The 14,879-nt window shown below is 45.0% G+C and overlaps 1 protein-coding gene across 2 annotated transcripts; it reads right to left on the reverse strand.

The window, feature by feature from the left end:
• Positions 1-3,498: 3,498 nt before the first annotated feature.
• On the reverse strand, positions 3,499-12,761 carry tank (TRAF family member-associated NFKB activator). 2 transcript variants are annotated; one of them, XM_084478721.1, is made up of 8 exons: positions 12,630-12,761; positions 11,039-11,177; positions 10,487-10,595; positions 10,271-10,401; positions 6,481-6,542; positions 6,281-6,396; positions 4,212-4,693; positions 3,499-3,703 (listed from the first exon to the last, which is right to left on the reverse strand). In XM_084478721.1, the coding sequence occupies exons 2-8, from the start codon at positions 11,135-11,137 to the stop codon at positions 3,506-3,508; spliced, it is 1,197 nt and encodes a 398-aa protein (XP_084334847.1). In that variant the 5' UTR covers positions 11,138-11,177; positions 12,630-12,761; the 3' UTR covers positions 3,499-3,505. The 2 variants fall into 2 exon arrangements, with proteins under 2 accessions (XP_084334847.1, XP_084334846.1); XM_084478720.1 differs by having other exon boundaries at positions 6,481-6,545.
• Positions 12,762-14,879: the final 2,118 nt, after the last annotated feature.

The following is a 14,879-nucleotide window of genomic DNA, read 5'->3' on the forward strand; positions in this document are numbered from 1 at the left end:
GTAAGTAGTAGTGTTATTAATAGTTAGTGTTATTAATTAGTAGTAGTGTTATTATAGTAGCAGTATAATAGTAGTATAGTAGAATAGCAGTATTGTAGTAGTATAGTAGCAGTATTAGTAGGGGTATAGTAATAGTAGTATAATAATAGTATATTAGTAGTTGTAGTATAGCAGTAGAAGTAATAATAGTAGTAGAAGTAGTAATAGTAGCAGCAGCAGTGGTAGTAGTAGTTGAGTAGTAATAGTAGGAGCAGTAGTAGAGTAGTAATAGTAGCAGCAGCAGTGGTAGTAGTATCGTAGTATTATATTTGCAGTAGTATAGTAGAAGCTGTAGTAGTGGCAGTAGCAGTACAGGTATAGTAGTAGCAGTAGTATAGTAGTAGTAGTAGCAGTATTAGTAGTTGTTGAAGTAGTAGTAGAATAAGTATTATAATAGTAGAAGTAGTAGTATTATAAGTATTGTAGTAATAGCAGTATTATGGTAGCAATAGTATTAGCAGTAGTAGTAGCTGCAGTAGTAATAGCAGCAGTGGTAGTAGTACAGTAGTAGTATTATATTTGCAGTAGCAGTAGAGGTATAGTAGTAGCAGTAGTATAATAGTTGTAGTAGCAGTAGTATAGTAGTAGTAGTAGTAGTAGCTGTAGTAGCAATAGTATAGTAGTAGTAGTGGCAGTAGTAGCAGCTGTAGTAGCCGTAGCAGCAGTAGTAGCCGTAGCCATAGCCGTAGCAGTAGCAGTAGCAGCGGGGCTGATTAGCATGTGGTAATGATGGTGGGGTCTCCATTGTTCTATCACCTCCTCCTCTCCTCCTCCTCCTCCTCCAGGCTCACCACACATCCAGGGATAATTAGTTGCCCCTCACGATACTGCACTCTTCCCACCCCTGATTGCTTTCACCTTTTTGCTCCTGGCAATTTTGACACCTTGTAATCAGCCTGCTGCTTCTCCTCTCTCAATCCATATCTCCTCCTCTCCTTCTTCTGCTCCTTCTCTCCCTCTCCTTTTCTCCTACTCTGCGGTCTCACTTTCTCGCCGCTTGCTGGAGAAATAACGAGTGTTCAGCCTGTAAGCCCTGTCCCTCTCCCCCTGGAAGAGGCTGGAGAGACTGGGTTTTTTCTGAGGCCATTGAAGGCATCCTTTTCTTCAGCTCTGGTTGTTTTTGACTTAGTTAATAAGTGAGTAAACAAGCACTAAACAGAAAGGGAGGGAAGCTGTCAGCAGCGGAGTCCTCCGAAATAACGAGGAATGACAACATAATTATGAGGAGGCAGCTGTTCACCATCCCAGAGAAGCAGGCCGCCTGGATGAAGATATATATATAGGCATATATACTGTCTCTCTCTCCCGCTCTCTCTCTCTCTATATATATATATATATACATGTGTATATATATATACACATGTATATTATTTATTTATATATATATACACATGTATATTATTTATTTATTTATATATATATATATGAATATATATATGTACATATGTTTATCAATTTGTATTTATGATCATTTGTTTTTGTTAATAATTCAGAATAAATTATGTGTCATGTAGGCTACATAATCACATTGATGCTCATAACGTTTTTTTTATTTTTTTGACTGAGGAAATGCATTATCAGTCAAATGTTTATGTTATGATAAAGGAACACATGTATGTAATGTAATACTCAATTCCAAAATGTTCTGCTGTCAATATTGAGTAGTTGTTAAAATACAGTTTGCATTTAAGAAAAACGCTATATACATTCTGATTCTTTCAAGGAACGTTGATATGAAATGTATAATGTAGGTGTGTGAGTCTCCTCTTCACACCCGGGCGGACCGCTTGGTGCAGCGGCCCCGGGCCTCGCTGCCCCGGGCCCCGCTGCCCCGGGCCCCGCTGCCCCGGGTCCCCGCTGCCCAGCTTGTGTTGAACACACATCACCACATCACAGCGAAGTCCTCGCGATTGTTTGCAAAGCTGTGAATAAATATATCAGAAGTCAAGAGCTGTTGCTTCTGTTGGGAAAAAATATCATAATAATCACATAACAATAACACATAACAATAACACAATAGGCCTACTTACGTCTGGCCCATTAGCTCACAGTGAATGGACTTGTTGGTGGTCCGTTACTAAGAATTGTTGTGTTAACTTGAAATTGCAATGAATGAAATCACTAAACATTAATGTGATCAGAACAGCGTCTCAACATTCCCACCTGCTGATCACAGGGATGAACTAGTATTATATTAGCATATAATATATACACAATGCTAGATAATAATAATAATAATGTAATATATTCTATAATATTATTTAGCTATAATATGATATTTATTATATTATAATATATTACACTTATATAATACTATTTTAAAATATTCTATATAATAATAATAATTAAGAATAATGAAGCCTACTGGTTATTGTGCACAAGTGAGCGTTCAGCTTACTGTTTGATTTTGTTTTTCATTTATCTACAAAATTTCAGGATTTTTTCCCACCTTTGTGTTAAGGGAGTTCAAACACATTTAATTTGGCAAAGGAAATATTCCGTAAGAAGTATTTGAAGAACATCACATTGCTAAGGCTACGAGCGTTTCTCTCTAAATAGCGTTTAGCGTGTGAGCCGTGAGGACCCGCAGATCATCAGAAGGTTCAGAGTGACTTAATATGAGGAGAACCAGCCGTCAGAAAAGGATGGATCGACCATGTTGAAAAGCTTCTCCAAAGAAATTATCAGGACCAACACATTTTAAAAGCTCATGTTTTTGTATAAGTTGACATTCGTTGAAAAGTTATGATCATATTCACATTTATTAAAAAAATAAATAAATGGTATTATCAAAACGTACATTTATTAGGCAAGCTCAACCCTGGACATTTCAGCACATGAACTTAAAGAGTTGTTTTTAATAACGAAAGAAGAATAGAATCCCAAAGCAAAAGCCTCTCGACATCAAACTGTCAGGACGTCATTTGTCCAAATTAATGAGGACTAAACGTCACTTAGTCTACATAGTCATCAATTAACTAGGAATCTGCATAGACATCAATTAATGAGGAGTCTGCATAGACATCAATTAACGAGGAGTCTGCATAGACATCAATTAACGAGGAGTCTGCATAGACATCAAGTAACGAGAGGACATTGTATCCGGACTCACGCTTCCTGAGCCGTGGTTGGAAGGCCAGTCCTGGCTTCGTGTGAATTTGTACTTCTTTAATTTCAGAATTAAAGCAGCCAAACGGAAGTCTGATCTGCAAAAGGCAACGACTTAAAAAACAATACAAATAAAAACAATTCCACTACAGTGGAATGAAGGGAGGGAGGTAAGGGAGTGGCGTCCATCAGCCTCCCCCTCTCCCCCTGTCTCCTCTCCCCCTGTCTCCTCTCCCCCTCTCCTCCTCTCCCCTCCCCTCTCCCCCTCTCTCCTCCCCCTCTCCTCCTCTCCTCTCCCCTCTCCCCCTCTCCTCCCCCCCTCTCCTCTCCCCTCTCCCCCTCTCCTCCCCCCCAGAGGTCACTTGCTGCTGTTCTTGGGGGTGAAGTGGAGGTACAGGTGGCTGTTCATGTGCTCCTGGGGGACGGTGGCCTGGCAGAACGCACACTGGGGGCTGCTGCTGCTGCCGCCGCCACCACGCTCCCGGGCCACCCGGTCAGGGCCCCCCCGGTCAGGGGCCTCCCGGTCCAGCTCGCGATGGACGGGACCCCAGAGCGGCTGTGGAGAGGTCACAGGTCACAACACAACAGGTCACAGGTCACAACACAATAGGGAGCAGTGGAGACGAGGATAAGGCCTCGGATCATGCGTTCAAATGATTGGCTTCAGCAGAACGACCTGAGTAAAGCTCAGGGAGTTATCATTAGGGGTCGACCCATATGGATTTTTTTAGAACCGACACACCGTTACCAATTTTCTTGAGCCGATATTTGGAGCCGATACTGCTTTTGCTCCCTCAATTGACATCATAAAAATGACACAATGATGATAAAAAATGTTACAAGTCTCAATTTAAAAAAGGAACATTTATTGAACTGTCTATAAATCATGCCGGGAAAAAATCTTAAATCGAAAAAAAAATTATAATATCGGCCAGCCGATATATCGGTCGATCACTAGTGATCATCTGTCAGCATCAGGGGGACGCGTGTCCCCAGCAGGGGGCACCGCCATCAGACCAGACTCGGCTACGCGTCCGCCTCCACGAAAGACCCGCCCCTCTCACCTGTTGGGGTCCGCCCTCCTCCGTCAGGGAGGGGGGCCGCGGGGGGAGACCGAAGGAGGCCCCGGCCCGGGCCCCCGGGGGGGGCTCCTCCGTCACGGGGAGGGGGGGCTGGCCGCACTGCGGGGGCCTCTGCGTGGCGGGCGCCGGCCGTCTCTCCGGGGCGCTGTTCAGGAAGTCGTACTCGCAGTCCAACCCCGGCGGGAACTTCACGCTGAGTCGGGCCAGAGAGTCTGCCAAGTCCCGCCCCCCCGGGTCCCGCCCCCCCGGGTCCTGGTCCTGGGGGCCGGCGCCACGGGACGCCAGCGCCGTGGCCGACTCTGGGGCGTTGCCCCCCGCAGAAGGGGCCCCGGACGCGGCCCCGGCCGTGGTCCGGGGCGCGGCCCCGGGCGGGGCCCCGGCGGCTCTCGGAGCGGGCGGGCCGGGGCCCTCGGGCCGGTCGGCCGTGCCGTCGGTGCACTGGATGGGCATGGAGAACTGCTGCTCTGTGACAGCAGAACGACAACATCAAGACGTTACAGTAGGACTCATTACAGTAGGAGTCATTACAGTAAGACTCATTACAGTACTGACTCATTACAGTACGGACTCGTTACAGTAGGACTCATTACAGTAGGACTCATTACAGTAGGACTCACTACAGTAGGACTCATTACAGTACGGACTCGTTACAGTAGGACTCATTACAGTAGGACTCATTACAGTACAGACTCATTACAGTACTGACTCATTACAGTAGGACTCATTACAGTAGGACTCATTACAGTACCGACTCATTACAGTAGGACTCATTACAGTAGGACTCATTACAGTACTGACTCATTACAGTAGGACTCACTACAGTACTGACTCACTACAGTACTGACTCATTACAGTAGGACTCGTTACAGTAGGACTCATTACAGTACTGACTCATTACAGTAGGACTCACTACAGTACTGACTCATTACAGTACGGACTCATTACAGTACAGATTCATTACAGTAGGACTCACTACAGTAGGACTCACTACAGTAGGACTCACTACAGTAGGACTCATTACAGTACGGACTCGTTACAGTAGGACTCATTACAGTAGGACTCATTACAGTACTGACTCATTACAGTAGGACTCACTACAGTACTGACTCATTACAGTACTGACTCATTACAGTAGGACTCATTACAGTACTGACTCATTACAGTAGGCCTCATTACAATACAGACGCATTAAAGTAGGACTCATTACAGTAGGACTCACTACAGTAGGCCTCATTACAGTAGGGCTCATTACAGTACCGACTCATTACAGTAGGACTCATTACAGTACAGATTCATTACAGTACTGACTCATTACAGTAGGACTCACTACAGTAGGCCTCATTACAGTAGGGCTCATTACAGTACCGACTCATTACAGTAGGACTCATTACAGTACAGATTCATTACAGTACTGACTCATTACAGTAGGACTCACTACAGTAGGACTCATTACAGTACTGACTTATTACAGTACAGACTCATTACAGTAGGACTCATTACAGTAGGACTCACTACAGTAGACCTCATTACAGTAGGACTCATTACAGTACAGACTCATTACAGTATACAGTAGGACTCATTACAGTAGGACTCATTACAGTACACTCATTACAGTACTGACTCATTACAGTACTGACTTGTTATAGTACCGACTTGTTATAGTACCGACTCGTTACAGTACCAACTTGTTACAATACTGACTAGTTACAGTACTGACTAGTTACAGTACTGACATTCAGGACCCATTATGAACGCCGTGTGGATTATAGATACATACATATACTGTATATTATATATATATATTTTTAATTGTAGCTCAGTGAGCAGTTCAGTGTGTTTATCTGCTCTTTTCCTCGGCCGCCCGGCCGCAGGTCAGAGGTCAATGAAGAGCGAGGCTGTTGTCGCTGACAACGCGTTGCTCTGTAATTGTTCTGGAGAACAGTGTTATGTTATAACTGTGTTATGACACATCCTCAGCAAGTGTAGCTTAACATCTGAAGTGATTCAATAAATAAAGCCTGAAGCAGACAACGAGTCTTAAGGTTTATTACCGCTGGACGGATCTCCGCCCTGGAACCTCCTCAGATGAGCCTTCTGTCGCCGCGTTAGGTTTTGGATCTGCTGGAACTTCCCTTGAATGGCTTCGAACACTTCCAGCATGCTCTGGCTGCGGAGCAAACAACAGTGTGAGGTGAGCGGCTCTGCTGAGCGAGAACCAAGAGGCTCTTCGTACACGAGTGGAGCCAGATACCTGTCCAGTGGGCTCTTCAGTGGGAGGCGAGGAGGGAGCGCCACCGCACTGTCAGCAGTCTCCTTCTGAAGACAAGGACAGATAATATGAGAGGACGTCATTGAATGGAAAGGTGTAAATGTTTTAAAGTAATATAGACAAATACTATTCTTTAGATTTATAATGTTGGGGTGGTTATGACTGCAGGCTCTGAAACAGAAGCTGCCGTTATCCTCTAGTGCCATCTCTTGACATCAAAGGGAACCTACCATGGTGACCACTAGAGAACGTAGTGACACTAGAGAACATACCATAGTGACACTAAAGAAATAGTGACACTAGAGAACATAGTGACACTAGAGAACGTACCGTAGTGACACTAGAGAACGTAGTGACACTAGAGAACGTACTGTAGTGACACTAGAGAACATAGTGACACTAGAGAACGTACCGTAGTGACACTAGAGAACGTAGTGACACTAGAGAACATACCATAGTGACACTAAAGAACGTAGTGACACTAGAGAACGTACCGTAGTGACACTAGAGAACGTACCGTAGTGACACTAGAGAACGTAGTGACACTAGAGAACATACCATAGTGACACTAAAGAACGTAGTGACACTAGAGAACGTAGTGACACTACGGTACTTTCTCTAGTGTCACTACGGTACGTTCTCTAGTGACACTAAAGAAATAGTGACACTAGAGAACGTACCGTAGTGACACTAGAGAACATAGCGACACTAGAGAACGTACCGTAGTGACACTAGAGAACATAGTGACACTAGAGAACGTACCGTAGTGACACTAGAGAACGTAGTGACACTAGAGAACGTACCGTAGTGACACTAGAGAACGTACCGTAGTGACACTAGAGAACATACCATAGTGACACTAAAGAACGTAGTGGCACTAGAGAACATACCGTAGTGACACTAGAGAACGTACCGTAGTGACACTAAAGAACGTAGTGACACTAGAGAACGTACCTTAGTGACACTAGAGAACGTAGTGACACTAGAGAACGTACCGTAGTGACACTAGAGAACATACCGTAGTGACACTAGAGAATGTAGTGACACTAGAGAACGTACCGTAGTGACACTAGAGAACGTACCGTAGTGACACTAGAGAACGTACCGTAGTGACACTAGAGAACGTTGTGACACTAGAGAACATAGTGACACTAGAGAACGTACCGTAGTGACACTAGAGAACGTACCGTAGTGACACTAGAGAACGTAGTGACACTAGAGAACATACCATAGTGACACTAGAGAACGTACCGTAGTGACACTAGAGAACATAGTGACACTAGAGAACATAGTGACACTAGAGAACGTACCGTAGTGACACTAGAGAACGTACCGTAGTGACACTAGAGAACATACCATAGTGACACTAGAGAACGTAGTGACACTAGAGAATGTACCGTAGTGACACTAGAGAACGTACCGTAGTGACACTAGAGAACGTACCGTAGTGACACTAGAGAACATACCATAGTGACACTAGAGAACGTAGTGACACTAGAGAATGTACCGTAGTGACACTAGAGAACGTACCGTAGTGACACTAGAGAACGTACCGTAGTGACACTAGAGAACGTACCGTAGTGACACTAGAGAACATACCATAGTGACACTAGAGAACGTACCGTAGTGACACTAGAGAACATACCATAGTGACACTAGAGAACGTACCGTAGTGACACTAGAGAACATACCATAGTGACACTAGAGAACGTACCGTAGTGACACTAGAGAACATAGTGACACTAGAGAACATACCGTAGTGACACTAGAGAACGTACCGTAGTGACACTAGAGAACGTACCGTAGTGACACTAGAGAACATACCGTAGTGACACTAGAGAACGTAGTGACACTAGAGAACGTACCGTAGTGACACTAGAGAACATACCGTAGTGACACTAGAGAACGTAGTGACACTAGAGAACGTACCGTAGTGACACTAGAGAACGTACCGTAGTGACACTAGAGAACATACCGTAGTGACACTAGAGAACGTACCGTAGTGACACTAGAGAACGTACCGTAGTGACACTAGAGAACGTACCGTAGTGACACTAGAGAACATACCATAGTGACACTAAAGAACGTAGTGGCACTAGAGAACATACCGTAGTGACACTAGAGAACGTACCGTAGTGACACTAGAGAACGTAGTGACACTAGAGAACGTACCTTAGTGACACTAGAGAACATACCGTAGTGACACTAAAGAACGTAGTGACACTAGAGAACGTACCTTAGTGACACTAGAGAACGTAGTGACACTAGAGAACGTACCGTAGTGACACTAGAGAACATACCGTAGTGACACTAGAGAATGTAGTGACACTAGAGAACGTACCGTAGTGACACTAGAGAACGTACCGTAGTGACACTAGAGAACATACCGTAGTGACACTAGAGAATGTAGTGACACTAGAGAACGTACCGTAGTGACACTAGAGAACGTTGTGACACTAGAGAACATAGTGACACTAGAGAACGTACCGTAGTGACACTAGAGAACGTACCGTAGTGACACTAGAGAACGTAGTGACACTAGAGAACATACCATAGTGACACTAGAGAACGTACCGTAGTGACACTAGAGAACATACCATAGTGACACTAGAGAACGTAGTGACACTAGAGAATGTACCGTAGTGACACTAGAGAACGTACCGTAGTGACACTAGAGAACGTACCGTAGTGACACTAGAGAACGTACCGTAGTGACACTAGAGAACATAGTGACACTAGAGAACGTACCGTAGTGACACTAGAGAACGTACCGTAGTGACACTAGAGAACGTACCGTAGTGACACTAGAGAACGTAGTGACACTAGAGAACGTACCGTAGTGACACTAGAGAACGTAGTGACACTAGAGAACGTACTGTAGTGACACTAGAGAACATAGTGACACTAGAGAACGTACCGTAGTGACACTAGAGAACGTAGTGACACTAGAGAACGTACCGTAGTGACACTAGAGAACGTAGTGACACTAGAGAACGTACTGTAGTGACACTAGAGAACATAGTGACACTAGAGAACGTACCGTAGTGACACTAGAGAACATAGTGACACTAGAGAACGTACCGTAGTGACACTAGAGAACGTAGTGACACTAGAGAATGTACCGTAGTGACACTAGAGAACATAGTGACACTAGAGAACGTACTGTAGTGACACTAGAGAACGTACCGTAGTGACACTAGAGAACATAGTGACACTAGAGAACGTACCGTAGTGACACTAGAGAATGTAGTGACACTAGAGAACGTACCGTAGTGACACTAGAGAACGTAGTGACACTAGAGAACGTACCATAGTGACACTAGAGAACATACCGTAGTGACACTAGAGAATGTAGTGACACTAGAGAACGTACCGTAGTGACACTAGAGAACGTAGTGACACTAGAGAACGTACCGTAGTGACACTAGAGAACGTAGTGACACTAGAGAATGTACCGTAGTAACACTAGAGACTAGCTACCAGGTGTCTTTAGCGTGTCCTGCTGCGTTGGACCTACTAGGTGTCTTTAGTGTGTCCTGCTACAAGCTACCAGGTGTCTTTAGCGTGTCCTGCTACATTGGACCTACCAGGTGTCTTTAGCGTGTCCTGCTGCGTTGGACCTACCAGGTGTCTTTAGCGTGTCCTGCTGCGTTGGACCTACCAGGTGTCTTTAGCGTGTCCTGCTGCGTTGGACCTACCAGGTGTCTTTAGCGTGTCCTGCTGCGTTGGACCTACCAGGTGTCTTTAGCGTGTCCTGCTGCGTTGGACCTACCTGCTGGTGTGTTTTCCTGAGGTCAGCGGTTCTGTCGGAGCGGTGGACGCAGAGCTCCGCCCCCTCGGGCCCCTCAGGCCCCTCCTCCCGGGCCCTGGCTCCTCGTCTTCTGGGCTGGCACCTGGTCTCTCCTGCAGAACACAGACGGCCCCGGGGGGGGTGAGACGGACGCCAACCCCACGCCGACTGTCAGACCAAGGTCCCACCCCCACTAACCTGGCGGCTGATTGGCTGAGGCCAGCTGGGCCTCCAGCGAGGTGATGAGCTGCCTCTGGTCCTCTATCCGCTGCTGGAGCTCCTGGGTGTAGCGGACGTAGTACTCCGTCTGGGGAGGGGGAGGAGCTCTGTTAACGTCTGTCTGGAGGGGGAGGGGCTCTGTTGACGTCTGTCTGGAGGGGGAGGAGCTCTGTTAACGTCTGTCTGGAGGGGGAGGGGCTCTGTTGACGTCTGTCTGGAGGGGGAGGAGCTCTGTTAACGTCTGTCTGGAGGGGGAGGGGCTCTGTTGACGTCTGTCTGGAGGGGGAGGAGCTCTGTTGACGTCTGTCTGGAGGGGGAGGAGCTCTGTTGACGGCTGAGGTATCAATACAATCCTTCTCTCCATTGGGTAGTGATCAGTGATTAATCAGAGAGGAGGGAACCTTCACGTTCACATTGGGTGAAAGAACTCCTGAAGTGAATAAGGTAAAAGACAACACATGTGATTGGCTGTCTACATCTCTCAGAGCATGTGATTGGCTGTCTCCATGGCTCCACCCCCTCTCTAGTTACCATCTTCTCCAGCTCCTTCTTGGCCAGCTCCTTCTCCAGGGAGGCCTGGCGGTAGACCTCGAAGGCCTTGTTCACCTGCTCTCCCATGCTCCTCTCCATGTCTGCTCCACCAACATCCCTGAGGCAGGGGACATCAGTCCTGACACACACACATACACACACACACACACACACACACACACACACACACACAAATGAGCAGATGAGCTTATTAAGAAGCTGATTATTGATGAGTTTACTATCGGGTACACATTTTTGCACGTGGGTCCCAGAAAATGTTCAAAGATAGTTTAAAAGATTAGGATCAGAGCTAGGGAACGTAGCTTATGGTGTGTTTGTGTGTGTGTGTGTGTGTGTGTGTGTGTGTGTGTGTGTGTGTGTGTGTGTGTGCGTGTGTGCGTGTGTGCGTGTGTGTGTGTGTGTGTGTGCGTGTGTGTGTGTGTGTGTGTGTGTGTGTGTGTGTGTGTGTGTGTTTAAAATGGCAGCGTCTGCTTTTCTGTATGAAACAAAATCTAAAATGGTAAGCCCCTGACTCCTAATGAGAGTGAACAGATCACTTTAAAAATAAGTGATACAATATCACAGGGAGACCATTGAATCAGAATGATGCTTCATGGTTTTACTTTACAAAAATGTTTGGGGTCTGAGTTTTATAACCTCTCTTCCAAATAAAAAGCCTTGACTGGGTGTAGTTTGTACGAATTCAGAGAAATTCTCTTCCATTTTTTGTTATTGTTATTACATTATTGTTATGCATATTCATTTAATAAACATAATATATTAATAGACTATTAAAGTTAATACACATCACAATAAGTTTTGTCTTTATCATATTTATCATATCATATCATAAGTAATGTGAACAATTTATTTGAATGATCTGAATTAATTCAACAAATCTACAAAAATCTACAAAACTGCAGTTTTCAAACTCTGTCATTCAGTAGTATGTACATGTAGGACTATAGTATTATGTACATGTAGGACTATAGTCTTATGTATATGTAGGACTATAGTCTGTGCATATAGGACTATAGTCTTAAGTATATGTAGGACTATAGTCTTATGTATATGTAGGACTATATTCTTATGTACATGTAGGTCTATAGTCTTATGTATATGTAGGACTATAGTCTTATGTACATGTAGGACTATAGGCTTATGTACATGTAGGTCTATAGTCTTATGTATATGTAGGACTATAGTCTGTACATGTAGGACTATAGTCTGTACATGTAGGACTATAGTCTTATGTACATGTAGGACTATAGGCTTATGTACATGTATGACTATGTAGTAAGCAATACATGAGTAGATTGTCATTCAGTTAAACAATCTAAAGAAACGACTTGTTACATATTTAAATGTACACATTCAAAACCATATAATAATAAATAGTTATTGAATATGTTTAAAACAACATATCAATAAAAAGTTACATGACAAGTCAACATTAATGGCCCATTTTTCAGGGATCACGTTTGACTGAAAGCACAAATTAAAGATAATAAACTTAATGTATTAGTTCCTGATCTGTTATCAATAGTTCTGATCATCACTCATCCCATAATAACCCTTAAGTTTCCCTTACCTTCATCAAGTCCAGACGCTTTAAACGGAGCAGAAACATCAGATAGTAGTAGACTCGAAAGAGGAATAGGAGTCTAGGAGAGGAAACTAGAAAAGTGCTTTAGGAGTCGAGTCGGGACTTCCCCCGGGGAACCCCCGACCCGCCTCTTCCGTCTGACCGACACCAGCCAATCAGCGGGCAGATACACTGCGGTCTGACCGACACCGGCCAATCCCCGTGCAGAAACACTTCGGTTTTTTCGGGTGCCAGCCATTCACCGTGCAGATAGACTTCCGTTCTACAGAATGCCAGCCAATCAGCGTGCATAAAGAAAACGCGTAGGGCGGTTAGTGTTAAGTTCAACTCTGCCCCAAGAGTCACTGGAGCGACTGGTCTGCTGTTTACTGGTCCTGGACTCTTTACTGGTCTGCTGTTTACTGGTCCTGGACTCTTTACTGGTCTGCTGTTTTCTGGTCCTGGACTCTTTACTGGTCCTGGACTCTTTACTGGTCTGCTCTTTACTGGTCCTGGACTCTTTACTGGTCTGCTGCTTTCTGGTCCTGGACTCTTTACTGGTCTGCTGTTTTCTGGTCCTGGACTCTTTACTGGTCTGCTGTTTACTGGTCCTGGACTCTTTACTGGTCTGCTGCTTTCTGGTCCTGGACTCTTTACTGGTCTGCTGTTTACTGGTCCTGGACTCTTTACTGGGCTGCTGTTGTACTGATAGTATATCATAGTTGATATCGATATTAATAAATGATATCGATTATATGGGGACAATACATTAACAAAGTGGCTCTGGATATTATTAAGTTAACTTTAGTAACATGTATCTTTGAAGAATCGAAACATTGTTTCGATTCTAGATCTTGTGAATGCATGAACAGCATCATCTGTGTAATACTGTTATTAATGTTGTTGGTGTAGGCTTGGTGGTCGATATGAAACATGCTTCAACTGCTGTCATGTAAAGAACATTAGAAGTAACGTTGAAATAATCAAAATACTAATACAATACATTAACGTCCTAATTCAACTTAACCCTAACAGAACAGTATCAGACCTAATGCAACGTTAACCCTAACAGTACAGTATCAGACCTAATGCAACGTTAACCCTAACAGTACAGTATCAGACTCCGCCAGCAGATGGCGCTGTGGTGCAGCCCGAGAGCGCGCGAGAGAGAGTATTATATTATACTGTATACCTGACCTTTTAACCTTTTTATTTTATTGTTCACCTGCTTTGGAAATGCAAATGTATATCTCTCGTGCCAATAAAGCTTTTTTGAATTGAATTGAGAGAGAGAGAGGGTGGTGGTTAGAGACGGTTCTGCAGAACACACTGGGGAGGAGGAGGAGGGGCCACTGGCTGCTTGGGCTTTGATGTCTTCACCAGACTATGGTCTTCATCAGTCTAGCCTTCACACTCACACTCACACACTGGGGGGGGACAGAGGGCGGAGCAGGAGGAATGTGGGGTAAGGATGTGGGCGTGTCAGTGTGTGTGTGTGGGGGGGGGGGGCGGGGGGGGGGAGTATCAGATTTCAGGAACCCAGAGAAGCTCGGCTGAGGAGAGAATGAAAAGGAGGTAAGAGGAGACGCTGGAAGAATTCAGTTACGACATACAGGGTGATGATACACCAGGAGGGGGTGAATGATACACCGTGGTGTGTGAGGGGGTGAATGATACACCACGGTGTGTGAGGGGGTGAATGATACACGTGGTGTGTGAGGGGTGAATGATACACCGTGGTGTGTGAGGGGGTGAATGATACACGTGGTGTGTGAGGGGTGAATGATACACCGTGGTGTGTGAGGGGGTGAATGATCCGCTCAGTGGAGAATGCTCTCCGTTCAGAGCAAAAACATGCGACCAGAAGAGGAAGTAACGGTTCATGCACAAAAGGCCAAGAAGAAGAACTTCCTGTCTTACCGCTACTTCCTGTTGCTGAAGGACAGGAAGTCCTGGTGCGGTCCGAGCGCGTCACGCTGTACCACGTCCCCGTTAATGAGAGTCCCCGTCTCACAGAGCAGATCCAGGCTCTACTGCTCCTCACTTCCTTACTTTCCTTTCCTTACTTTCAGAATAACAAAAGGTGTAATGGACCTCAAACCATCTATTATGTGTGCAGTGGTTATGTATAAGAGGATTGAAGAGCAAAGAATGGTTGCAGAACCAGATCACATACTGTTTATAAATGTGTACGCAGTAGTAAATCTTGCATAGCAGGAACTCCAAATAAGGTCACGTTTATCTGTCAATTATAAC

This window comes from Micromesistius poutassou, assembly GCF_964030765.1.
Source record: "Micromesistius poutassou genome assembly, chromosome: 14".
In the NCBI taxonomy this organism is placed as follows: domain Eukaryota; kingdom Metazoa; phylum Chordata; class Actinopteri; order Gadiformes; family Gadidae; genus Micromesistius; species Micromesistius poutassou.

What these genes read in the sequence shown, in the direction of transcription:
- tank (XM_084478720.1), bottom strand. Translation starts at nt 11,137, where the DNA reads ATGGAGAGGAGCATGGGAGAGCAGGTGAACAAGGCCTTCGAGGTCTAC. An exon ending in AGAAGGAGCTGGAGAAGATG is followed by an intron (nt 10,596 to 11,038) that starts GTAACTAGAGAG and finishes CCCCCTCCCCAG; the next exon opens with ACGGAGTACTACGTCCGCTA. An exon ending in CTGAAGAGCCCACTGGACAG is followed by an intron (nt 6,397 to 6,480) that starts GTATCTGGCTCC and finishes TTTGCTCCGCAG; the next exon opens with CCAGAGCATGCTGGAAGTGT.